Source organism: Lontra canadensis, unplaced genomic scaffold, assembly GCF_010015895.1.
Source record: "Lontra canadensis isolate GAN:19392208 unplaced genomic scaffold, GSC_riverotter_1.0 scaffold27, whole genome shotgun sequence".
Classification (NCBI taxonomy): Eukaryota; Metazoa; Chordata; class Mammalia; order Carnivora; family Mustelidae; genus Lontra; species Lontra canadensis.
In genome coordinates, this window is record NW_022631021.1 from 15641245 (window position 1) to 15668542 (window position 27298).

The 27298-nt window shown below is 36.7% G+C and overlaps 1 protein-coding gene across 23 annotated transcripts in view; it reads left to right on the top strand.

The window, feature by feature from the left end:
- Positions 1 to 27298, top strand: part of DST (dystonin) — a 466510-nt gene that overhangs the window by 287163 nt on the left and 152049 nt on the right. For 20 of the 23 annotated variants that reach the window (XM_032864474.1, XM_032864488.1, XM_032864489.1 and 17 more), the window contains 22 exons: positions 5075 to 5187; positions 5284 to 5390; positions 8026 to 8145; positions 10489 to 10584; positions 10687 to 10814; positions 14047 to 14140; positions 14454 to 14608; positions 16116 to 16581; positions 16667 to 16795; positions 16952 to 17029; positions 17145 to 17306; positions 17399 to 17503; positions 19592 to 19687; positions 20501 to 20626; positions 21256 to 21408; positions 21602 to 21756; positions 21977 to 22103; positions 22588 to 22771; positions 23660 to 23817; positions 24534 to 24712; positions 25229 to 25367; positions 26174 to 26367. In XM_032864474.1, coding sequence (XP_032720365.1) covers positions 5075 to 5187; positions 5284 to 5390; positions 8026 to 8145; positions 10489 to 10584; positions 10687 to 10814; positions 14047 to 14140; positions 14454 to 14608; positions 16116 to 16581; positions 16667 to 16795; positions 16952 to 17029; positions 17145 to 17306; positions 17399 to 17503; positions 19592 to 19687; positions 20501 to 20626; positions 21256 to 21408; positions 21602 to 21756; positions 21977 to 22103; positions 22588 to 22771; positions 23660 to 23817; positions 24534 to 24712; positions 25229 to 25367; positions 26174 to 26367 — 3264 coding nt within the window. Of the gene's footprint in view, positions 1 to 5074; positions 5188 to 5283; positions 5391 to 8025; positions 8146 to 10488; positions 10585 to 10686; positions 10815 to 13432; positions 13929 to 14046; positions 14141 to 14453; positions 14609 to 16115; positions 16582 to 16666; positions 16796 to 16951; positions 17030 to 17144; positions 17307 to 17398; positions 17504 to 19591; positions 19688 to 20500; positions 20627 to 21255; positions 21409 to 21601; positions 21757 to 21976; positions 22104 to 22587; positions 22772 to 23659; positions 23818 to 24533; positions 24713 to 25228; positions 25368 to 26173; positions 26368 to 27298 lie in introns of those variants that run through there. The other 3 variants (XM_032864495.1, XM_032864487.1, XM_032864494.1) reach the window with 3 other exon arrangements.

Here is a 27298-nt window from a genome sequence, read left to right on the forward strand (position 1 = left end):
TGCAGCTTCAGGGTGCATGTTTTCAGTTTATAATGCCAGCATAGTGTAGCGAATTGCCCAGGCTTTGTGTTGAGACACACCGGGGTTTGAATCCCGACTCTCCCTTGTCAGATTGTGTTCCTATTTAAGTTGTATCATTTCCTTGTTGAGAAGAGTGAGATAATGCCTTTGAAGGCTTCACTGCATTGCCTGCCACATAGTAGTTATTGTTATATATTAATCCCAGTTGTTTATTGTTATTTTATAAGTCATTCCAACTGGCAGCTTCACCAGTTGCTGAAGCTGAGGGCATATGGGAGCATTAGAAGGGAGGACTCACACCTAGAAGCAGTAACATACGCTTTTTGAAACTTTATGATATATCCCTTGCTGGTTGTTTTCAGTGCATGCCTGTTTTCCAGATTGTTTTCAGCAGAGAAAGGCCTTTAGGAAACCTCAGGAGGATGTGTGTTTAGTTCATGGAGAAGCTATGACATCATGTCCTATTCTTTGTGGATTTTTATAAGGATTTGGAATCCTGATTGGAAGCTATAGGTGGTAGCTTTGTCTGTAGAAATTAATGAAAAGGAAAGGAAAGGTACAAACCTGGGATGGAAAATATCTCCAGGAATTTGAATCAGTGGTATCAGATGGTACCTTCCAGCTCTCAAAACTCTTTCATTTCTTTATTATTTAACCATTTCTCAAACATTCATGTGCTGAGCATTATACTAGATATTGAAGCTATAAACATGGATAAAACACAGACTATGCCTTCAGGCAGTCCACTGTTCATTGTGAGAGACAGACATGTGCATAGTTGTAACAAATTGTAGTAAATACACAAATAAAGATAGTAGACAGCATTTGGGAACAGAGAAAACCAGGTCTTACAGGAAGAATATGAGTTGATCAGCCAGTGTCATGTGTGGGGGTGAGATATGTAGTGGGCATTTATTTCTTGAGCATAAGGAAAGAGACAAAAAGAAAACCTGATGTCTTTTTGTTTTGTTTTGGGAAATGGTCTCTGCTCCTCTCTTTCTCTCATGATTCCTAAAATGGAAAATTCCCAAACACAGGAAGAGGGTTTAGATCCTGGGTAGCCAGAACTTAGGTCTGTATCCATATGATAAATAATTATTGAGTGTCCTTTGAGAGCCAACACAACCAAGTAAACTCTATGAATTTAAATAAATTTTGCATACTTTGAAAAAAATCCCGATTGGGACATTGACTATTGATATTAGATCTGTCCTTTCAGCCATTATCACATTTTTGGTTCAGAATTTGTTACTCTTATATCTGCACTAATGCATTCTTCTCTTAGCTAACTTTTATCAGTGTTTCCTCAGGTGTGTTCCAAAGGCCATTTCTAAGTACTTTCTTTCCAGGTATTTTGATGTTGTTTCATATTCCTTGTAGTTCCTTGTAGTTGAACATTTCAGTGTTGGCATGATGAAGTGTGGAAGCCTTAGGTAGTTTCTTGTGCTAATCTTCAGCCATTTATAACACTGTATATGTCAAATTTTCTCTCAGAATCCTATCTACAGTTTTCATGTTCTGTTAGTTTGGCTGTCAGTGTGGGTGGTAACATATATAAAATATATTAATATATGTTAATAAATAATATATATATCCACATACATACCTATCTGTATGAGGTACGCCTATACTATACATATGCATGCATAATGTATACATACATATACATGATACACATATACATAAACATATACATACTATAAATCTGTACATAAATGCATACATACCTATCCATACATATACATTATACATGTATATGTGCATGTGGTTTTGTATATGCGTGTGTTTGTGTAGTCTATTGTATATTTTTGTGTCTAGAGAGAATACTCTTAACATGGGTGTTGTATGAAAGATAAACATTACTTTTATCCAAAATTATTTAATCCAAAATTATTTTGTATTATGGCAATAGCCACTTTAATACCTTTTGGCCCTACATATATATATATATTTTTTTAAGATTTTATTTATTTATTTGACAGAGATCACAAGTAGGCAGAGAGGCAGGCAGCACAGGCTCCCCACTGAGCAGAGAGCCCGATGCGAGGCTCGATCCCAGGACCCTAGGATCCTGGGACCCTGGGATCATGACCTGAGCCGAAGGCAGAGGCCCTAACCCACTGAGTCACCCAGGTGCCCCTTGGCCCTATATTTTTTAAACAAATTAAGGGCATTAAGTATGCTTATAAGTAGTTTGCACTTTCTGGCCTGGCTTTTCATTTTGTCTTATGGCCTTATCCTAGTTTTATATTTGCACCATAGAATTTGTGGTATCTTCTTGTGTTTTTCTCTGTAAGCTGTTTTTAATCATTTATGCAAGAAACATAGGATATAGATGTATGTTTAAAAAAATTGTTACATGTGAAGATTGAGTCATTCAGGAAAGCTTATGTTATCGTAGAATAATAACACAAGTTAAGAGTTAGAATGACCCTTTTCCCATAAAAGACTAATATATATTACTTTCAGTGGCAGGGTGTTACAATATATGATTTTGACAGGTTTGCAGAAAATAGGGAAATTAGAATGATTAATGCATTACAGAAACCTGGGTGCTGCCTTGTACATGTTTGCCACATGGTAGACTTTGGTTAGTCAGACCTAAAAATGGGAATGAAATTTCCTATTAAGGTTCCACATAAAGGAGATCTTAAACTGAAATAAAAGCTTTTCAAAGAAAATACAAACCTTCTGTAGGTGGAAAGTAGCTGAAGTTTTTAAAGGTGATATGATTCCAGTGAGACTGTAAGGAGGAAGGAACGTAGAGACATGTCACAGCACAAGCCTCTCCCAGAAGCTCCGGACACAGAGTGGAAAGGCAGATTGGAAGACTGAACATGACTGAAGGCCTAGGATGTGAGCTCAAGGAGGGGTGGACTTTTGAGAGCTTTCAGGCTGTTAGTTTTTCATGGTGGTTTTACAGTTTTGTTTTGTTTTTTTCCCTTTTGCTGACTTTTGTCTCCTGTGTCACAAAGGAACACCACTTCGGTTTTTGCTCCATTAAAGTGTTAAATGTCACGATAAAAGAGGTGACTTATCCATACTCAGTGTATTATACAACTGCCTTTGTGCTGAAAGGACTATGTCATGCTGAAGGAAGTTTTATGTTTTATTCTTTTAGTCAAAAACTTGATTCTTCAATGACTTTATTCATTCCCTCTGGGATTACTCAGTGTTTATGTTCTTGCTAATGGCAGGGTTCTTATAACAACGAGCCCTTTCTTGTTGGGAGGTTTGATAAACTCAGAAAGGCTGGATTTTATTTATTCAAAATGTGTGAACTTTACGGAAGCAAAACAGTTTTTTGAACTTCAGGTATTTGTTTTTGTCTAGACTTATATTCACCTGTTTAGTAATCTTGAGGTGGGCAGATTCTTCAGAATGCTTCTGTATGAATAAAAAACGTTGTTTTTAGAGGTATGTCATTTACCTCTATTGCTGTCAGTAGATTTACTGGTCCTATAATAAATGTAGGATCACTTTTAAGTGATCATATTGGTGCCTATGAAAAACGTTAACGAATTTCCTAATAATTTCCCAGGAAATAGGTAGGTAGGTCATGGTAGTTCGGTCTCAAGGGTATGCACAGTTTTCAAAGTGCTATAAAACTATAAGTAGATTTCTTTGGAGGTCTGCTTTCTCAGCAGATAAAAGAAGACTACAACTTGCTGCTTACCTTCCTAAAATTGACAATATATTTTCAAAGAGTTTTTTCTGTGAACAGCTTTTCAAGTAGTATTCAAAAGAATTTACATGTCAGTCCTCCCCCACGATCTCAGAGTCCTCCCACTCCTGTGCAGTTCCCAAATGATTATTTTGAGCAAACCAGAATGTCTGTGGACTGTGTTGAGAGCTGTCCTTAGAACTTGATGAGCTGGTTCTTAGTCAGTGATTTTGGGGTGGGGACCACTCTTTTTGAGTTTTACAATTTCTACATCTGTTTTTGCATTCTTTTAAAGCTTTGTCTTTGAGAGGAATGTTTTCTGACTGGCTTTTGGCCTTGTGTTAATTTTCCAACCAACTGCTTTGCCTCTTTCTCTACAAGGAGTACTCGGGAAGTCTTTTCCAATCTTGTATATAAACAGAGCTAGCTTTAAAGTATCCCTGTAGTTTAGAGTATCATGGGAGTCTCACAAATTAGAAAGAGTTGAAGTCTGGCATATGAGAATGTGTGTGTGCGCATGCACACATGTGTGTACACAGGCGTGCTCATTCATATGCAGTCTGGGGAAAATACAAACTAGTGCTTATTTTAGTCTTTCATTTATGACTCAGAATTAACCAACCTGCTTACCAACTTATCTATAGATATATACTGTCTGCTAATTCTGTGCCACTCTGTCTCAGCAGAAGGATAAAATATGAAAGTTTATTATTACATAGTTCTTGCTGACTGAGAGGTGAAAAGCAAGATATGCATGTACATTAAACAGTGAATTTATAGGGCAAGGAAGTATGTGATTCTTCTAAATGTCAAATCGATGAGCATCGGCCCAGGAGTGTAAGGAATTCAAGGAACAGAAAGAAAAATGAGGTTGGGGAAGATTAGTGAGGGCTTCATGAAGGAGGTGGAGCTTGATCTCTGCTTCTAAAGATGAGTGAATAGTGAGAGGACAACAGTGACAGGAAAGGGCATCCTGTCCATTGGATGGTGGATGCCACTGATGTGGCATTGAACTTAAAGCATAAACCTTTGTGTTTGGGGAGAAACATAGGATGCTAGTTGGATTGGAAGGATGCTCTTGGAATAGTGGAGCTTACATAGGTTGAATGGGACAGATACTCATATATATTTGATGATGAGGAATTCATAGACTTTGTAAAAAATCATACACATTCTAATTTTTATAATTTCCTCCCTGTACTTGGTTTTGGCATCCACGAGTTTCTGAGAGAAGTCAGCAATGTTAAATATTTGATGAAAATCTCTGTATTTCAACCCAAGCTTAATATTAGTATTTGCAGAAATGTTATGTAAATAGGTCAACGTGTAAGTGTAATGTTGAATTCGCATGTGAGAAAACTTAATTAATTATGGTGAATTTTTTCCTAGGCCGGACCTGATAGACATGAATACTGTTGCTGTTCAAAGCAACCTTGCAAATTTAGAGCACGCTTTTTATGTAGCAGAAAAAATTGGTGTTATAAGACTTCTGGATCCTGAAGGTGAGCTGTTGTCCTGACTTAGGTATAGACTGGCATGAGAGTCTGATTAAAAGGAATCTATCAACATTTGAAATAATTTTATGTTGCTGCTTATAGATGTTGATGTCTCCTCACCTGATGAAAAATCAGTAATAACTTACGTGTCATCTCTCTATGATGCATTTCCCAAAGTCCCTGAAGGTGGCGAAGGTATTGGTGCAAATGTGAGTATTGGTTTTTCCATCCTAGAAGCTGCTGATTCAGTAATGACCAGTTGACTGAGTTCTTTGATAAAGCTTTTTACAGTATTTAAATATCAAGTATTCTTTTTAAAAAAAAATATTTTATTTATTTATTTGAGAGAGAAAGAGAGGGAGGGAGCACAAGCAGGGGGAGGGGCAGAGGGAGAAACAGCCTCCGTTCTGAGCAGGGAGCCCCACATGGGACTCAATCCCAGGCCCTTGGGATTATGACTTGAGCCAAAGGCAGACACTTCACCAACTGAGCTACCCAGGTACTCCAATATCAAATATTCTTTAAAGAATTTGAGTTAAGATGCTATTTAATAAGCCAGCCCTATTTGCATTTTCATGACACTATTCCACCATTTTAATTAAAGCATAACTCCAAAAAAAAATTTGTTCTTTGTCGTAAATAAACTAGGCCATACATATTCTTTTATAAATGAAAGCTCTAAACCACTGAATTTTGGAGTTTTTCATTTTTAACCTGCTGCTGTTTTACATTGGCAGTGTTTGATATCCTTCTGTGTATGCAGAATTTCTCAACTTCTGAAATCACTTTTAATGTTACCAACTCTCATAATCTCATGAAATAACTTGGCTAGGAATTCTTTCTCCGATTTAAAGGCGATATTTAGAGGAAGGTTATTTGTCTTTGCCAAACTACCAGAGCTACTTAGTAAGCAAGGTGGGATGTCCAGTATAGGGAGTTTCAGGCTCCTCATTTGTCTACTGTTTCCCAAAGATTTGTGTGATTCAGTTCAACCATGCGTGTTGTAGTGGTTTTATGAACATGTACTTAGGCATTTCTGGAAGAGAACAGGAAACCCTGTAGGGGTTATGAATTTGAGGATGAACCCCTTTACCCTGAGCTTCTCGCCTTCTCTCAGATTTCTTCTTCTTCTTCTTCTTCTTTTTTTTTTTCCTATTTTACTTTGAAGATTCTGGAATTCATCTTGGTGAGCTCTCTTTTCGGTCTCTTTCTCACCTCTGTGTGCTCTTGTTTCTAGATTTATTTCCATTCTCTTCATCTTCTTCTTCCTCTCAGGGCTTTATCCTCTCCTGATCCCTGAGTAACCTGCTCCCATGCTCATCCCCTGCTGTGACGTCTGCCAACAAGTCAGTGTCAAGTGTTGCTTGAGAGGGTTTCTTGCGGCTATTCCTTGTCTTACCTTCTCATTCCCTTCACCCTGTTCCTAACTCTTACCCCTTCACACTTGGACTAGGACGACAGCTCTTTGAGACTTTTCCATCTCCATCTCTTCCCATTCCCAACAGTACTGCACATTGTCATCAAATTGATCTTCCTAAAACCTTTTGTCTTTAGCTTGGAAATTTTCAGTGATTACATATTGGCTTGTAAGGTGAAATCCAGTCTAGTCATTCTGACATTTAAAATTCTGCGTATGCTGGGACGCCTGGGTGGCACAGTCAGTTAAGCCTCTGCCTTCAGCTCAGGTCATGATCCCAGGGGCCTGGGATTGAGTTCTGCATCGGGCTCCCTGCTCAGAGGGAGCCTGCTTCCCCCTCTGCCTGCCCCTGCTCGTGATCTCTTTCTTTCTCTCTCTGTCAAATAAATAAAATCTTTAAAAAAAATTCTGTGTATATTAATTTGCTTACCTACTTTTTTAGCTGTAGTCTTTCAACACAGACTGCTTGTAGTCAGGGCATTTCTATCTAGTTCAGAGTCGTGACTCGTGACTCACTCGGGACTCCCTACCTTTTATCCTCCCTCCTCCACCCCACCCCCTGCCCACCTAAGAATTGCTTAGTGATTGTTGCAGAACTGCTCAGGGACTGCCTTTCCTGAGAATCCTTTGGTGACCATTTTGAGGCACATTTATGCTTACCCAATTATTATCTCAACCCTTAGTGTGTATTACCTCTTTCAGGTATTTCAACACTTAATTAAATACTGCTTTTCATTTTGATTAGCTGTTTATATTACGACTCTCTTGCCTCCCCATCTAGACAGTGACTCTTTGGTAAAAGGTATTATTTCTTAAAGTATTAAATTCTTATTGTAACACTTAGCACAATGCTTTGAACATAATAAACACTCATCAGATACTTAATTGAACATAGCAGGTGACAGCCTTCCAGTTTACTCCATTTTTAAAGTTTGTTTAATGAGTAATCCTATCATATACATTTCCTATAGTTTTCATTCCTACCTACTTTCCTACATTCTATATAGATCTTTGGGTTTCAGATAGACAGTGGATTTAGATCTAGACAATGGCAGCTAACCTGGCTTGTCCACACTATGACTCCCTCTTCCTGGGTACCCAGAAAACACCCCCAAATGATCGCAGTGTTCTTCCCTGATGCATTTGGATGCAGCCTCAGAAGCCTTCTTAACACAGTGCCCCAGGCAGCCACTATCTCTGGATCAGAAGTAGCACTCATTAGGCTACTCTTCATTGTCAAATGTTTGCTAGCATGTTTTTAAAGCTGTTTATGTGGGACTGGGTAGAGAGTGAGAAGGCGTTGAACTGGTTCTGACTGTTCTGCTGAAAGACATAGAAGTTGACAGAATGACCTCTGACTAAGTTGTGTTAGATATGACTGTTATTATCTGCAGATATGGATCTTTTCTGTCATTTTATTGTTTTAGGATGTTGAAGTCAAATGGATTGAATACCAGAATATGGTGAACTACCTCATTCAGTGGATTAGACACCATGTGACCACAATGTCTGAGAGAACATTTCCTAATAATCCTGTGGAACTAAAGGTCTGTGTCACTGTAGAAGTTACAAAGGATTGAGTTGATTATTAAACTTTTAAAAAAAAAATATTTTTATTTTACTTTATTTTCTTTTAGAGGGAGAGAGAGCATGTGAGTGGGAACGGGAGTAGAGGGAAAGAGAAAGTTTTAAGCAGACTCTGCACTAAGCATGGAGTTGGATGTGGGGCTCGATCCCATGACCCTGACATCATAACCCGAGCCAAAATCAGGAGTCAGATGCTTAACCAACTGGGGCACCCAGGTGCCCTGATTATTAAACTTCTAAATAATGTTATCATAATTCAATAATTCCAGGAGTTCAAGAGAAATTGCCCTTGGCAAGCCACTAGTAAATAAGCAATTTTTAAATTTATTCATCTCCTACTCAGAGAAAACAGAGGTAAATGTTAATAATCAAAACTTAATAGCAGCAACATCTTAGAGATTTATAGTCCCTTTGCTTTGAATTGTTGAGAGTGATAAGATACAATTTGAGAGACCCTGAAACTGACATTGCCAAAGTGTTCTTGGTGTATGGGGAGGGCTGGAACCCAACCAGATAGACGGCTGTGGCAGGGGGGGGTCTCTGGGAAGCTGGGACAAGTTTAACCATGGTTGGGAATGTGCCTGTGGTTGAACCCTGTTAAAAACTGCTTCAGAGGCTTCATTTTGTGTAGCAAGAGATATAAACTTTATTTCACCATGGAGTAAAAGTATGAATGTGACTTCCAGTATAAATGAAATCGTTTAATAAAAACATTTGCTACTGCCTAAAAACAGGTCCACCTCTTTGATGCAAAGACATTATAGAAATATAAAAGAATTATAGACATGTACACTTACTGAAGAATATTGTCTCATTTTACATATTTGGAATTTTAATAACAAAATAGTCTGCTTTATTTCAAGAAACTGATAATGTGAATATTAACAACAAAGTCTAATTCCCTAAATCATAGGCTTTTTTTTTTTTTAATCAAACTAGAATTGCAAAATCTGTAATAATCCAGGGTGGATCCTGTTGAAGTTATTCGTTGTGTTCATGCATCAGTGCAAAGCATCTGTGGAACAGTTTTTATTCACATTGCCATGGGGAGTTGGTCCTTGGCACGAAGTTACTTGGCATGTGTTCCTGTGATGATTTTTAAGTGTTCTAAAGTTGTTTGTGTGATGTCTCCCTATGTGGATGCAAACCTTTCCAGGGCCAGAAAGATTTCCCCCTTCTCTCACGCCAGCCACCATGCATGGTGTGTAGCATATAATGACATCATGAACTTATTTTCTAATGGACTTCCTGAAACATTACATTTTGAGTTCAAAGCAATTTTCAGATTTCAAGTTCAGCTTACTTCCAGATGGATTCCTATTGTCAAGACACTGGGGTAAATTTGTACTGGCTTCTGATGAATGCAGATTCTTAAGGATTTGGAAGAATTTTGAGGACTATACAGATTACTTGCTGGTGCCTAGGATAGCACATAATACACGGAAGAAAACGTCATAGGAAATGCCAATAATTTCATTAGCCAATGAAACATTGATGGGAATCCTTCATAAATGTAGCTGTCTGAGGTTTGACAGGGATTTTTTTTTTGGGGGGGGGAATTTTTTTTTAAACAGAATGAATTAAAATGAAATAATTAGAACATGCTCATTAAACGTGGATAAGTTTTATCTACATAATTTTTACAAAGGTCCTTTTTAATATAATAAGTTGTATTTAGGAGATTTTCAAATAGTTTCTGTAAACCAGATAATTTAATTATATGATTGAAACTTTTATAACAATAACAGCAGCCAATAACATCTGTATTTGTTTATTAAAAGATCTGTTTAACTTGGCCAGTGGGACGTTGAAACCAAGGCTTAGCTATGTGGTAAGAATTCTATGTGATAGAATTCTATTTTCAAGGATAGATCTATGATACAAAAGAGAATAGTTTTTTCCTTTATAGGAATTGCATCAGATTATTTTTCCAAAAACTAAAAGCTAAAGTGCAGCATTTGGAAAGAGCATCTTTTAAAGTCTATGTTTTCTTGTTTGTATGAAGAGAGATGTTTAGTAGAGCCCTGCCAAGCACTGCCACAGTTTATTATTACCCAGATCCCCTCATGGCATATGTTGATTCACGGTTCATGGCAGTAATTACACCCTTGTCAAATCTTGCAAACTGTAAGCTAGTCACTGATTAACTGGGAATTGGTATTGTCCTTGAGTGTCAGTTTCATAAAGGAATTCCCCTGAATGCATAAGACATGGTAAATATCATTTGAAGTGGTAATGTTATGCGGTAATGAAAATAGGTCTTTGAAGTTTGGGCCTTCATTTATTTTTTCCTTTCATTTTAGGCACTTTATAATCAGTATTTACAGTTTAAAGAAACAGAAATTCCACCAAAGGAGACAGAAAAATCAAAAATCAAACGCCTGTATAAGTTATTAGAGGTAAGCAGAAATTTCTGTTGTATTGTCAGGCACAATCTTTATTTTTAATATTTTTTTATATCCTTGCTTCATTTAAATTTTTTTTTTTTTTGTTTTCTCAAGATTTGGATAGAATTTGGACGTATCAAACTACTGCAAGGTTATCATCCAAATGACATTGAGAAAGAGTGGGGGAAACTCATTATTGCCATGCTTGAGAGGGAGAAGGCCCTTCGCCCAGAAGTAGAAAGGTAGGCTGGAGGTGTTTTCTGCTGTGGGTATCAGGCTGCGTGTGGGGAGGTGACTTTTTGTTCTCTTGGAAGGAACTTCAGTTTTGGAGCCAGGCAGACCTAGGACTATCATTTATATTTTTCATGTCCTTGGCTGTGTGACCCTGGATAAGTCACTTAGTCTTTCTGATTCTTCATTTTTTTTATCCGGAAACTCTTCCAAGAGGTTTGAGGAGTAATGAGTGAAGTAATGTTTAAATAGGGACCTGATAGACTGGGTTGATGTGGGAAGTCTCATCTAATAATCTAAATTACCTGTGAGAATTTCCCATACTGAGAATATAGGGCCTGGATTCAGAAGCTGATATATAGTTAGCAGTTAACTTACTTTGTTTCTTGCTGTATTTTTGTTACGGCCCTTTTTCCATGGGACAATGAGAACAAGACTCCAGTCTGTCTCCCCTTAGAGGGCAGTGAAATGGCATCTAGAAAACACTCGGGAAATGTTGGCTCAAATTCTCACTTCTACAGATGCCTTTATTGCATGAAATCATCACTGACTGTTATCATTCTCTCTCCCACTATACCTGGTTGCCTAGGAAAGCACTGCTTAGACATGAGGAGACATTTGTTGAGTGGATTTATCTCCATTATAGTACTTACCTCACAGCCTGACTTTGGCACTTGGGAAGGGAACTGTGATCTCTATTCCTCATGAGCTTCCGGGCCTTCCAATAGAATGCCTGTGTGGTCAGGTGTGGCTCTCTCGCCGCCTCACTCGACACTGTCCTTGCTCTCAGTGGTGTAGCCACACTGACTGCCTCTCAGGAGCCCTGATGTGCCAAGGTCCTGCCGTCCTCCATACACAGGATCTTTGCACTATCTGTTCCTTTGGCAGGGAAGTCTTCATCCTCACTGTCTCTCTTCACTCCTGATCAATCTCAGATCCCGGTTCCAGTGTTACTTCGCCAAGAAACTTCCTGTGGTCTCCCAGGCTCATTCAGATGTCTTGGCTCTAACTCTCCTATTTACATGTATTGTTCTTTCATATCTCAGTTGTGATTTTGATTTATTTCTGTGATCATTTAGTTAAGGGCTGCCTGATCACAGTTATGAGTTCTGAGAATGTGGAGATAGACTTGTTTTTGCTGTCTATCGTGTTGCCAATGTTCAGTGCACTGCCTGGGACACAGGGAGGCACTTAGTACACTCATGTTCTTTGTGTTCCACACATGACTTTCCACACTGTTGAAATAGGAAATAATGCATTGAAGATATAAGAGCAAGTCCTAACTTGTCAGTTTATGAAATTACTGATTACATTCCTGTTACAGTGTAAGGTTCTATCTGCATAACTGGATCTAGATCCAGAATAAACTTGAAATACCTAGGATGGACCTTTTATGGAGGAGATAATTTTGGGTGATTAAAATGATACACTAAGCTAATTATCGGAAGTAATGGAAAAGTATGTCTGAGAAAGGATAGGGAGTAGATTTTTAGCTGTCAGAATAGTAGCTGGATTTTAATGCAGTGGTCAAGAGTTCAAGGTCCAGGAGCTAGTGAATCCCGAATAAGATTTTTAGCTCAACTTGCTAGTCATGTATTCTTAGGCAAGTTCATTGACCTCCCCAAACCTCAGTTTCCTCATTTGTAAACAGGCTGTAATAGTACCTACTACATTTGGTAGTTGAATATGAGAAGAGGTCATACATGTAAAATGATTACTTTATTTCCTGGCACATAATAATTGCTTACTAAATGCTAGTGCTGCTGTTATTATTTGATACTTCTCTATTTACTAACACAATATTCACAAATTTCCCCTTTCTTGCTATCTGAAAAGAAAAATACCTACCTTTAGAGTGGAGAAGCAACAGTTTGGCTTTGTAGTGTTGGGAGTACAAAAATGTTCTACGAACTTGGTTGGATAAAGGCATTCATTTTTCTTGATGCAACAAGTGTTTTGGCATTAACGATTAATTGCAAATAATAACTATGTGGCATGGAATGTGTAAAAGATAAATGAGAAAGAACCAATGTTCTTTTGCCATGTAATAATCTATCGGAAGGAAAAACAAGCACAGACAAGTTGAATTTGCGATCATTGCATCGATAGTCTACTTAACACGTTGGCTTTTAAGAATCTAAAGTGACTGCAAGGATGTTGGTTCTTCTCATGTTGCCAGTCAGAGGACCCTTGATTTTCTTCTGGACTATCTAACCCTGACTGAAACTAACTCTATTCCATTATTAGTACATTCCAGTTAAGCAGAGATGAAATTTTAATAAACTGCAATTCCTGTTGTTACAAAAAAAAAATGTAGAATGACTATAGTAAGATTAGAGGTAACATTCCTGAGAACATATCATACAAAGAAAGGCCACTTTTCCAGTTAACTTAACCTGATAAATGACATGGTGGTTAAAATGGAAATGTCCTTTCTTTCACATCAAAGTCATTTGTTTATAGATGCTTCTGAGTACCAGTTTTTAGCCTTGTGTTAGTCGGGACAGACCTGGCTCTTTACAAAAGTCAGGCTGTGTTTTTAAGCTGATGATTGGTATTGCCTGAGTAGCCTTTACTAATTGTACCTGGGCTTCAGGGAGGCATCTGAGTTGTTTTTTAGGTGGCTGCGATGGGATGACTCTGGATGAAAATATTTGGCAAATCTTTTCCAGTGACGCCCTGATCAGCCTGCCTTGTCCGTACTTGTACAGTTTTAATGCGGGCTACAAAAGGCAAACCTCAGCTAGCAAACGCATGCCTTTCGGCAAGATTCTTTTGAATAGTTATCAGCATATTATTTGCTGCTTGTTAAATATGCAGGTTGGAACATATTTAAGGAGCCGTTACGGCAGTGACATTTAGGTGCCGCTTTTCACCGTTAGAAGTAGAGCTTTCAGCAGACCTGCTTTTTTATCTGCTTGGAATGGTCAGAGAAGGAACATAATTTCAGGACTAAAAATGCACAGTAGTAGTTACAGCTACCGAAGCAGCGATTCTGTGTTTAGTAACACTACTAGCACCCGGACCAGTCTGGATTCAAATGAAAACTTTCTCTCGGTTAATTGTGGTCCGACACTAATCAACTCCTGCATTACCTTCGGCAATGAGTCCCTCGATGGACACAGGTATCGAATCCTTGTTGTAGGATTATTTTGTCTTTTGCAGGGAGATGTTTTTTTCAGGGGTGGTAAACTCTGTGACTTCAAAGGGAGAGGCTTTGCTTTATTCTGTCTCTTCTTTTAGGTTGGAAATGTTGCAGCAGATTGCCAACCGAGTTCAAAGGGACAGTGTCATCTGTGAAGACAAACTGATACTTGCCCGAAATGCTCTCCAGTCTGTAAGTTAATTTTAGGAGCCATTGGGATTGTGGTGGAGGGATTGTATCTTTGGATGAACTAAAACTTCTTTGTGCCATTTGGTGGTCGATTCTTGGTATTGTCTTCTGCGGAAACTTGAAGCTTTTTTAAAGATTGTGATCACTGTTTGCTCTCTTGCGGAACGGTGTGCAAAGAGAAAACCTATTTTTGAACCAAAAGGGAAAACAGAAAAGACCCAAGTAGTTTTTTCATTACAGTATTTTGAGTTTTATATTTGAGTTTACTTTTGAAACTTGTTTCATGGAATTAATGTTGAGTTCTTTTGAAACACAGGATTCTAAAAGATTAGAATCAGGGGTGCAGTTTCAGAATGAAGCAGAAATTGCCGGGTATATACTTGAATGTGAGAACCTTTTACGCCAGCATGTAATTGATGTACAGATTCTCATTGATGGAAAATACTACCAGGCAGATCAGTTGGTGCAGAGGTAAGATTCCCGCTTATTCGTGCTCTATCCTTCTGTGGAATTGCTTCATGGACACTTGCGATGGGAATGTAGATTGTGGCAGTTTTATGAAATATATTTCTTAGGCTCTTTTTAGTTGAAAATGTGTGTCACCTTAATTCTGATATATTTTGATATGTTAAATAGGTATTCTTCAAAAGTAATAGGATCAATATTTTATTGTACATACAATATTTAACACTAGTAACTAACATACTTCAAGTTAAAATATTTGTTATGACATTTGAAAAAGGGAAAATATGAAGTTATAACTCAACTTTTAAGTTTTCTATTTATCCTATCCTGAAAATGTTTATAACAAAATGTTGGAACAAATTGTATCTGTGAAATTCTCTATCTCAGAGAAGTGGGTTTGAAGGTAGAAATGGAACTTCTCAGGTTGTAGACTATATATATTATAAATATATATATCAGATATATATAAAGCAAAAATTCTAAATGATGCTTTGATCTAGTAATTTCACATTTAGGAATTTATAATAATTTTAAATATAGTAAACTTATGAATAAATATAGAAAAAAGTTTTGTTCATGTCAGAGATATTTTATAATAATAAAATTTGGAAATATCCTACATGTCAAGCAGTAGAATTGTGTAGTAATTATGTTCATTATAAGTGATAGTTATAAAGTGTAGTAATTATGTTCATTATAGTATAATAATTATGTTCATTATAAGTGATAGTTATAAAGACTTTGTGATAATATGGAAAGTGCTTACAGCTCAAAGTTCAGCGAAAAAAATTGTGATGCAAAATTTTATTAATATGATTGTAGTGATATTTTTTAGTAGACTGTTTTTTTGAATAGTTCAGGTTTACAGAAAAATTGATAGGAAAATACGGGGTTCCCATATGCTCCTTTTTACCCCCCTCCCCAATTATCAACCATCTTGCATTAGTGTGATCCATTTGTTAAAAATTGAGCCAGTATTGGGGTGCCTGGGTGGCTCAGTGGGTTAAAGCCTCTACCTTTGGCTCAGGTCATGATCCCAGGGTCCTGGGATCAAGCCCCACATTGGGCTCTCTGCTCAGCAGGGAGCCTGCTTCGTCCTCTCTCTCTCTCTCTGTCTGCCTCTCTGCCTACTTCTTTTTTTTTTTTTTTTTTTAAAGATTTTATTTATTTATTTGACAGACAGAAATCACAAGTAGGCAGAGAGGCAGGCACAGAGAGAGGAGGAAGCAGGCTTCCCACCGAGCAGAGAGCTGATGCGGGGCTCAATCCCAGGACACTGGGATCATGACCTGAACTGAAGGCAGAGGCTTTAACCCACTGAGCCACCCAGGCACCCCTCTCTGCCTACTTCTGATCTCTGTCTGTCAAATAAATAAGATCTTCAAAAAAAAAATTGAGCCAATATTGGTACATTACTGTTAACTAACTAATGTCCATAGTTGGCATTAGTGTTCACTCTTTGTGAAAAATGCATTTTATATTATAGTTTATCCCTTTTGATTTTTCTTTTCAGAGTGGCAAAACTGCGTGATGAAATTATGGCCTTAAGGAATGAATGTTCCTCCGTGTACAGCAAAGGACGCATGCTGACAATGGAACAGACGAAACTCATGATATCAGGAATTACTCAAAGTTTAAACTCAGGATTTGCACAGACCTTAAACCCCAGTCTGAACTCAGGGCTGACCCAGGGTTTAACGCCTTCCCTGACCCCTTCTAGTGTGACATCAGGCCTGTCATCAGGTCTGACTTCCCGCCTGACTCCATCTGTCACTCCGGCTTATACACCTGGTTTCCCATCAGGCGGATTAGTTCCAAGTTTCGGTTCAGGAGTAGAGACCAATTCATTGCAAACTCTGAAGTTGATGCAGATCCGAAAGCCCCTTCTAAAGTCGTCTTTGCTGGATCAGAATTTAACAGAAGAGGAAGTCAACATGAAATTTGTTCAGGATCTTTTGAATTGGGTTGATGAGATGCAGGTAAAAGAATGTTTATTCTACCCGAAAGCTTCAGTCTTTACTGCTGCCAGTTTGTTTTCTAACTCTAGTATCTTTCTGTTTAAAGGTGCAGCTGGACCGCACTGAGTGGGGATCGGATTTGCCAAGTGTTGAAAGCCATTTAGAAAATCATAAAAATGTTCACCGAGCTATTGAAGAATTTGAATCTAGCCTTAAAGAAGCTAAAATCAGTGAGGTATATGAATTTAAAATCTGTATGTATTTCATTTTAGCTTGCTGTTGTTTTGCTCTTTTTAAATAAAGATCCTGTAACAAAATAATAGATGCAGTGAGCATGAGTCAGAATTCCTTGAGATCCCTAAACTCTATGTCTTTTTATCCCATATTATAGATTCAAATGACAGCACCTCTGAAACTAACTTATGCTGAAAAGTTACACCGATTAGAGAGTCAGTATGCAAAACTCTTGGTAAGGCTTTTTGTTTTTTGTTTTTTAAACTTCTTTTTTTACTTTTACTAAGAATTTAGTAAACTTAACTCTCCTTGGTTAAAACATGATTCTTACAATGATTTTTCTTACAAAGAATACATCCCGGAATCAGGAACGGCACCTTGATACGCTCCATAATTTTGTAACTCGTGCAACTAATGAACTTATTTGGCTGAATGAAAAAGAAGAAGAGGAAGTTGCTTATGACTGGAGCGAAAGAAATACCAACATAGCTCGGAAAAAAGATTACCACGCTGTAAGTATAGTCTTTGTCATTGAATGCCAAAGTTGTATCTCAGGTTTAGGCCTTTTTTCTAACCTTGCTTCTTCATTCTTTTCTTACATTAGGAATTAATGAGAGAATTGGATCAAAAGGAAGAAAATATTAAATCAGTTCAGGAGATTGCAGAGCAGCTACTTTTGGAAAATCACCCAGCCCGACTGACGATTGAGGTAAGCCAGAAAGTATAATGGTCATGGTTGAATATTGACATTTGATGATTACTCTTCAGATTCTTTTACTGCTGATAAATTGAAAAATACAAACAAACTTTTATTACAGCATGGCTCAAACATCACGTTTCCGACAAATCATCATGATTCTTGCCTTTAACTATTGCTTTCTCTAAGTGTGTCACCCACCCATCTCTTCCCCTAAAGGTACCTTTGCTAACTCCCATGGCTAAAGAGATCTATTACAGTAACTATGAAGGCTCTTGACTTAAAAAACTTTATTTTATTCCTGACTGTGATATTGTGCAACTGATGTATCCTACTTGCCTCCCTCACCTGTCCAAAATGGGGGCAGTCCTTCTAACCCATAGAGCTGTGTGAAGAACGGGACAAATAACATACTCTTACTTAGTACAATTCTTGGTACACCTGTTCCCAGGAAATATTTGTTATTATTACTTAATAATTTTATTCATGGCTGGTTTTGTGAAGTATATTGAAACAACAACCTGGCAAAGTCTTATGGCATAGCGGACACATTTCAAATCCAGAAGTGGAGAACTGGAGTGGGATTTAGCAGGTCTCCCATGTGGTAGTGGTAGTCTATTTACTTTTTAGTCCTGTTATATACTAGGTAGAGTGAGTAACTTTCTAAATGTAAAGGGGGTTATATAGGAGTGAGAGAAATGTTAAACTCATGGTAGATTGCCAGAGGGAACAAATGGGGCTATGCTTACAGTGTGAGCTGCTTCAAGCTCTCACAGTGTAGGAGAGGCATCTGATAGTCTTTGTTCACTGACACTGCCATAATACAAAAGATGACTGAAATTCTAGACCTCCACAGAAAGTTTGGGGAATGTTATATTTGACCTTCTTCATATATAACTACAATCTTGCATGCCCATGAAATGCCATATGGGAAGTTAAAGACAGAAGAGTAGGGGGAACAGTAGGGAAAGCAAATTAGAATACTGAAAGGTGTATATACTTTTGTATGATGAGAAACTAAAAATAGAGTCTTCTTCAAGGTGGAGATGAAAACTATTAGGGAATATGATTATAGGCTAAGTATTTTAATGGGACTGGGTAATGTGAATGTGAACCTGATTACTTTTATGTAGAGATGTTAATCTAATTAACTGAAAGTTTCTTGAGGGATAAAATTAAGCCTGAGTCATCTTTACTATTCCATTGGCCTATCCAGTGTCTTGTGGGTACATGGATAATATTTAGTTAATTATCAACACTATTTCATATGTTATATGAAAAAAGAAACTAATAATCTAACAACACACAATGATATGTCTTTTATAGCCAATTTGCTGGAAGTAGCTTAATTTGAGGCCAAGGTAATATGACTGTGATATGTTGCCAGGTTTCCAGTGCTGCATTGTATATTCCATTCCAAAAGCCTGCTTGAGCGTAGCTCTACATGAGTGAAATTTTCCAGAAGGGGAAGAATGACAGGCTTACTTAAGATAGTCATTAAAGCATCTAGATCTCCCTCTTCTGGAAGTCCGTGAATTACATCTTAAATATAAAAGCGTGTCTTATGTTTTCTTTAGGAAGTAGATGTTCTTTCTGTTACGTTTTGTTCTTGTGAGAGATTTACGTTGTATTAAAAATTCAAGTAAAAATATTTTAAATAAAAATTCTTAGTACTATGAGAATTACAATTCCAGAATTACAGTGATAAGGAATTGCACCCTCTCTTCTCCACCCTCCCCAAACCTGCCCCTGGCAAAAACAAACATCTAAGTCACCCCACCTCCCCCCCAAGAATTTCTAGTTTTATTTCTAGTTTTAAAAACAGAAACAAAGAGAAAACTACAGAACCATTTATTTTGGTCTGTATTTTTACATTTTTATTTTTATTTTTAATTTATCTTTAAACTTTGAGGACTGGCTTTGTGCAAGTAAGAACTCTTACATAGAAGGGGCACTTTGCTACCCTAGTTTTCACATCTTACTGTTACAATAAGCTCATCATCTGTTCAGATAGCAGAGTTTTTAAGCCTTTAAAAGCTTTGCTGTGTATGTACGTCATCACTCTTCAGCCAGTTACAGTGGCTGTGTTTCATCCTGAAGGCCTACCGGGCGGCCATGCAGACGCAGTGGAGCTGGATCTTGCAGCTGTGCCAGTGTGTGGAGCAGCACGTAAAGGAGAACACCGCATATTTCGAGGTATACGAACAAAATCAACGTCCGCTGATGGTATTGTGATTTTGGTCTATTTACAGAAAGTGCCTTCCTGTTTATTAAGGACATGTATGTAACGTGTGGGGGAAATAAACTGAAGTATTTTCTTTGTAGCGTGTATGGGACATAGGTCCTATAGGATCAATTGGAGCCATCTTTCCAGGGGGAAATCCTTTCAAAACCTTTAAAAATGTCAGAAAATCTTGATTTTATAAATGTCTTTTTTTTTTTTAAGATTTTATTTATTTATTTGACAGAGAGAGATCACAAGTAGACAGAGAGGCAGGCAGAGAGAGAGGAAGGGATGCAGGCTCCCCGCTGAGCAGAGAGCCCAATGTGGGGCTTGATCCCAGGACTCTGAGATCATGACCTGAGCCGAAGGCAGAGCTTTAACCCACTGAACCACCCAGGCGCCCCTATAAATGTCTTTTATAAAGAAATGTTTCATTACAGAGAGCTCTTTTTTTTTTTTTAATTTTTAGAAGTTTTAAAAAATTGTTGGAATTTCTCTCCTGCTTAAAAATTATTTGGACTCTTAAGTAAAATAGAACTTCACCCAAAATATTATAGGGCCAAAACACAATATAGATATAAAATTTAGATACTTAGTGTTTATTGATACTCACCCAGATTTAAGAGCTGTTTGGGTAAAGGAGTAATGTGACTGTTACGTGGTCTTGTGATGTTATTCTCTTCTCTCTCATGAGGGGTACATAAGACTCTGGTACTCCAACTGGACAATTCTCTGCTTTACTGGCATTTGATATACCCTAACTGTCAGTTTTCATCTTCTTACAGTTTTTCAATGATGCCAAAGAAGCTTCTGATTACTTAAGGAATCTAAAGGACGCCATTCAGCGGAAGTACAGCTGTGATCGATCAAGCAGCATTCACAAGCTGGAAGACCTTGTTCAGGAGTCAATGGTACTAGTATAGAAACCCATGCATTTCATCAGCTGTGTATAATCAGGATTAGACTAGTATTTCTTTATACTTATATGTGTGCAGAACTTTGTGTTTTTTTGGTACTCCTGATATTTCCATCTTATTCAGTTAAACATGCAGTTTTAGTATTTTTTGGTACCAAGTACCACAAAAGTGTTTTTTTATGTGATTGCCTCAATATTTTAAATATTTTGACAGTGGTGTGTGTGTGTGTGTGTGTGTGTGTGTGTGTGTTTGAATTTAGTCATTCACTTCACAAATAACTGTAAGCACTTTTATATCCTAGACACTGTTTTAAGTACTGGAGATAGAGCAGTGAGGAAGACAGACAAGAATCCCTACCTTCCTGGTGCTTACATGCTAAAAGGGAAGCAGATTATAAACATAAATTAGTTAAATATGTAGTATAGTGGTAAATGCTAATGAGGGAAAAAAACCATCCAAACAAAACAAGGGAAAAGAAATCCAAGAGAAGGAGGAGGGGAATTGAATATATAGACCAGCTAGGTTGTCAGGGAAGAATTTTATGATGAAATTTTATTTGTGTAAAACCCTAAAAGAAGAGAGAAGTCTTTTACTTTTTAAAATCTGTCTTATTTATTTCTTAGGAAGAGAAAGAAGAACTTTTGCAGTATAAAAGCACAATAGCAAGCCTGATGGGGAGAGCAAAAACAATAATTCAGCTGAAGCCAAGGAATCCTGACTGTCCACTCAAAACTTCTATTCCAATCAAAGCTATCTGTGACTACAGACAGATTGAGGTATTCTAGAAATAAACCAGTTTCTGTCATTATTCTTAGCTTTTTAAAAATGAAGTCATATTGCTGACCAGTGGTAAAGTTTTCAACATCAAAAAAACAAAACAAAACAAAACAAAATCCCAAGACTGGGTATGGTAAAGGGTTTGTCAACAATGATCTCATTTGGTTATTCTTTTCTCCATTTTAAAACCAGATAACCATTTACAAAGACGATGAGTGTGTTTTGGCCAACAACTCTCATCGTGCTAAATGGAAGGTCATTAGCCCTACTGGGAATGAGGCTATGGTCCCATCCGTGTGCTTCACAGTTCCTCCACCAAACAAAGAAGCAGTTGACTTTGCCAACAGGTTTGTGTGCATTCGCTAAACACATAGAGCTGGGTTTGGAGGCTCTCTGAAGGTTAAAGAAACAATCAGTACTTTGTCAAGGTTCATAGGATCAGAAGGATCTGGAACTAGTAAACTCAGGGTAGTTTACAAACAGGAAGAAAAATTATAGCATGTTTTCAGAGGGAGTGAAAAGGCTTAATCAAGTGTTTGGTTTGTTTGCTTTTTTCATGTATTTCAGAATTGAGCAACAGTATCAGAGTGTCCTGACTCTTTGGCACGAGTCTCACATAAACATGAAGAGTGTAGTGTCCTGGCATTATCTCATCAATGAAATTGACAGAATTCGAGCTAGCAATGTGGCCTCAGTAAGTATGAATCTACACATCAGCCTAATCTGTCCAAGAATGTGGGGCACTCTGTGGGTGCAGTTTGTATTTGTTCCAGAATAGGATGGAGTCCAGCAGATCCATGCTAATATTTATCCATTTAATAAATATTTATTACATACCTGCTATATATAAGGCACTTTCCAAGAATGGGGGAAATCTGGATATCCCATATTTAATTCAGTGCTTATTACATTTTGGTAGGGAGACAGGATATAGTGTTTGGACTTACAGGGATGGATATAGTTTGATTTCATTTTTTGGTGTTTTATAGTCTCATTTTTCCTTATCTATTAAAACTTGCAATTGTTAATAAAAATAACAATTTCAAATCTTTCTTCTATATATGACTACTAATATGAACTAACATACATCAGAAGACTCTAACTTAAGATCTGTCCCATTTACATTTAGCTCTTAGTACTATAATCACTTGCTTACATGGATCCTTGATCTTCTTTAGATAAAGACAATGTTACCTGGTGAACATCAGCAAGTTCTCAGTAACCTACAATCTCGTTTTGAAGATTTCCTGGAAGATAGCCAGGAATCTCAAATATTTTCGGGCTCAGATATAACACAACTGGAGAAGGAAGTTAATGTATGTAAACAGTATTATCAGGAACTTCTTAAATCAGCAGAAAGAGGTAAAGCATGAGAATCCTTGCGATTTTTTCCCCCATAGGTGTTTAGTCTGTTTCTGCTCAGTGAGCATCAGTCTTTGGTGTGTTATGTTACTCCGCCTATGATAGGCGGACATGGGTGCTAGAACATTAGAAGCACTTGTGAGGTAGGAAGCTGCAAGGAGGGGTTCATTTATTTCTAAATGATCAATTAATAAAAAGATGCCAACTAAATATTATGTGACAAGCTGGGAATTCTCAACACATCTCCTTTTCAATATTTTCACTGTTTTGCAATGTAATGTTCAGAATGATCTTTTAGTTTTTGAAAAGATTCAGTTATTTTTTCATGTACCAAACCTGAGTTTTTTTTTTTTTTTAAACACTTGATTTTTTAGAGCAGTTTTAGATTGATAGCAAAATTGAGAGGAAGGTACAGAGATTTCCCATGACCAAACCTGGATTTTTTACAGAGGTTAAGTTAAAGGAGAATATTTTGTCTAGTTAACTTTTGTTAAATATAGTTTATTCTGGACTCTTTTGATATTATTCAGAAACAAAAATTTCATTAGTAATCTATTTTAAAAAACTCTTAAACATTAACAAATTCCTTACATTTCATTTCTAAGCATTTTCTTAAATTTTAAAGATTAATCTGCAGCTAATGTAATTCAAATTTTTGTGAACATATAACAGCATAATATATTACTCTCCTTGGACATCATAAATCAGAAATTGACACTTAGAATAGTATTAGGGAAATTTTATTAAATGTTCATAAATTGTAAGGTCAACTCTATTAAGGTTCATGTCCTTAGGGTGGGATTGTGGTAATGACAGGTAACCTTAGTTGACAGCAACATCCAGAAGACAGAAAACAATGTTTTCTCAACATTCTATTTACTTTGACAGAGGAGCAAGAGGAATCCGTGTATAATCTCTACATCTCTGAGGTCCGAAACATTAGACTTCGGTTAGAGAGTTGTGAAGATCGGTTGATTAGACAGATCCGCACTCCACTGGAAAGAGATGATTTGCATGAAAGCGTGTTCAGAATCACGGAGCAGGAGGTGAGATTTGTAAATGGGTTGGGACAGCATTAACTGAAGGTAAATGACTGTCTCAGTGACCTTCATTGTTAACTCCAGTGACTTCTCATGTGCTCAGCTTTGCCTAGTGGTCACTTCGTGAGTTCTGGTTATGTATTTATTGCTTATCATGAACTACATGAACTACATGTAGTTCATGATAAGCAATAAATACATACATAATTCATACATTCATAATACATACATAATTCAATGCATAATACATACATAATACATACATAATTGCAATATAAGGTAAGGTATACCTTATCTTTTATACCTTACCTTACCTTATATTGCATATAAGGTATACCTTATATGCAATACATACATAATACAATACATACATAATTCAGTTCTGCCTTTGACTCAAGTAAATGCAGAAATGTGCACCCTTTCACCCACTGTGATGGAGACTCTTGAGGTTTCTCACAGTGAAAGCGGGTATGTTTGTTGATCATCTACTGAATGCAGAAGCACTATGTTACATGTTTGTGCCCGAGGACATGGGCAGTAAAAGAATTACTGATTATAAAACTGGAATGCTGTGGCTTAGCTTCTTGATAAACAGAAAGTAAAGAATATATAGCTTTTTAAGTCAGCGATTATAATATAGATTGTTTTTTTAAAACTGTTTTAAGAAAGATACCCCATCTGGAACTATAGCCTAATACCTATGTTTATTCTTTACTTTATAGAAACTAAAGAAAGAATTGGAGCGACTTAAAGATGATTTGGGAACAATCACAAATAAATGTGAAGAATTTTTCAGTCAAGCAGCAACCTCTGCATCAGTTCCCACCTTACGATCTGAGCTTGGTGTGGTCATTCAGAACATGAACCAAGTCTATTCTATGTCTTCTACTTACATAGAGAAGTATGCTACCTCTGTCGTAGTATAAATTTGCTTCATGCAACTGTCACATTCATGTGTCCATATAAATATAGATATGCTGTTCATTTAAAAACATTCATAAAAATGAATGTAATTTTCCCTTTTTTGTATTAATAATATTATTTCCATGGAGTTATTATGCTTCATGTTGAAAGGAAATGGGTGTCAGAGATTAGGGCATCTGTATGATCTTCCTACATTTTGCCTGTGGTGTTAGTCCCTCAGCTATTGTAGCCTGGTGGATTGGTCTAAAAAAGGGTTGAAAAAAAGAACACCTTATCCTGAATCTCTTGCAGAATCTGCCGGGCAGGTTGTGGATTAGAGCACACGCCCTCCATTAAGAAGAGACTTAGCTGAATGTTAATCTGGGAGTAAATGTGTCTGTGTTCCAAAACCAAGAAAGGGCTATATCATGCTCAGTGATGTGCTTCAGGACTGCATTACTGGAAGATAAACAGTTAAACTAATAGGAGACTATTGTTGCATTCTCTTTTTTAGACTAAAAACTGTTAATTTGGTGTTAAAAAACACTCAGGCAGCAGAAGCCCTTGTAAAACTCTATGAAACTAAACTGTGTGAAGAAGAAGCAGTTATAGCCGATAAGAATAATATCGAGAATCTGATAAGTACTTTAAAGGTATGTCCCTCCCTTATGGCGGTGGCAGTTGCTCAGATCATACTCTAGAAGTATTTCTCTAACACCTAGATCTTTAGACATGAACTAGCAAATATCTTAATTTGAATACATTTATATCCGTTTCATTTCATATCTCTACGTAGCCATAGCTTAGTGTAAATAAGTCATTTTTAGGAGAGTTCTCCTTATTTGAAATCTGCATCTCTTTGTAGGTAGTAGCTTTTTATAATCAATTCATGTCAGCAAAAGGAGCTGAAGCTGAAAGTTTCTTTTAATGGATTCTCTCACTGAATGAGGTGGTTATTTTAAGACATCAAGGAAGTAAGTAGAGGAGTTAATTCAGGAAAGGAAAAAGTCTGGTAGTTGTACTCATCGGTATTAACATTTCTACATATAAAGCATTAAGTATGAAATTATTGCAAAGTTGAGAAATTATCTCATTGATTTTTAATGCATGTATTCATTTTTAAACAAATGAGTTTAGTAGATGTTTAAGAAATAGGCAATTAAAAAGACTTACTGAGGTAGCAGACTTGCTCATGAATATATTTTGTTTTATTGGTATGAAAATTCTATTAGGCTGAACTTTATAAGATTGTTTTTTAAGATCAAAGTGCAGTCAAAAGTTGACAGTTTCATATGGTTCAGCCTAATATATTGTTTTTGTATATGAAAGATAGTCTTTCCTTCATCTGATTTTATATCAGTTATTTGTAAATAAATTGTAAAATTAGGTAAATAAATCATGTGTTTACATAGTGAGTGGTTGACGCATTTTATAACGTTCACCAATTAATGTATTTTAGCAATGGAGATCTGAAGTAGATGAAAAGAGAGAGGTATTCCATGCATTAGAGGATGAGTTGCAGAAAGCTAAAGCCATCAGTGATGAAATGTTTAAAACATATAAAGAACGGGACCTTGATTTTGACTGGCACAAAGAAAAAGCAGATCAATTAGTTGAAAGGTGGCAAAATATTCATGTTCAGATTGACAACAGGTTAGTATCCTTTTTTGTTCAGTTTCAGCAGAGAGTTGTTAATGTTTATCCTTGTATTCTAGGTAAAATCTAAACTTACTAGGTTTTATAAAAACTCCCATATATAGTTTATATATATATATATACATATATATATATATTTATTTACCTTATATTGCAAGATATAGTTACCTTATATTGCAAGAGCTTTACCTAACTATATTTCTTTCTGATAAAGGTGGACTTTAGCAAGACAGTAAACTTCAAAATAATTATTTTTCAACTCTGTGTTGTTCAAACTGTTGATGTAGTCTGACATTTGTATAGTAAGTCTACTTGCCTTTTCTGCGGAAAATTGTAACCAACTTAAAATATTTAAGTAACCAAGATTTAGTAAGAGCATGGATCATGTGTTTGAGAGGGCTGTTCAGAGCAATCTGTACTAGACCTAAGAAGTGTGAAACAATTGAAATGACCTGATGTTCATTTTAATTGAGGATACAAGAAGGTTGAAATCATTCATCCAGTGACCAAAATAGAAAAGCAAAAGGAAATGGGACTTTTTGTGCTCATCTTATTCATTTTAATGTTTATTTTAATGCAAATAAAATGCTTTTCTAATATAGTGCCATTCTTAAGAAGTAAAATTATGTTCAAATATATGTTATTAAATCTCTGTCAAATATACATTATGTAGATTTAATGTAGTGGTTTTAAAATCACAGAAACTGAGATATTTTCATTTAATCACAGTTCCAGGAAGCAGTCTCTGAGTCCACATTGGACCCTTTGTTGAACTACGTTGTCATTATTTCAAAAGTAAACTGCCATTTGATACAAGCTTTGGGTATTTAAGGCATGCTGATAGATCATAATTATGGTCAAATTTCCAATTTTCCTGATTGTTAGCTAGTCTGTTGGGCTTGAACCTGGAATAATCAGTATCACTAAA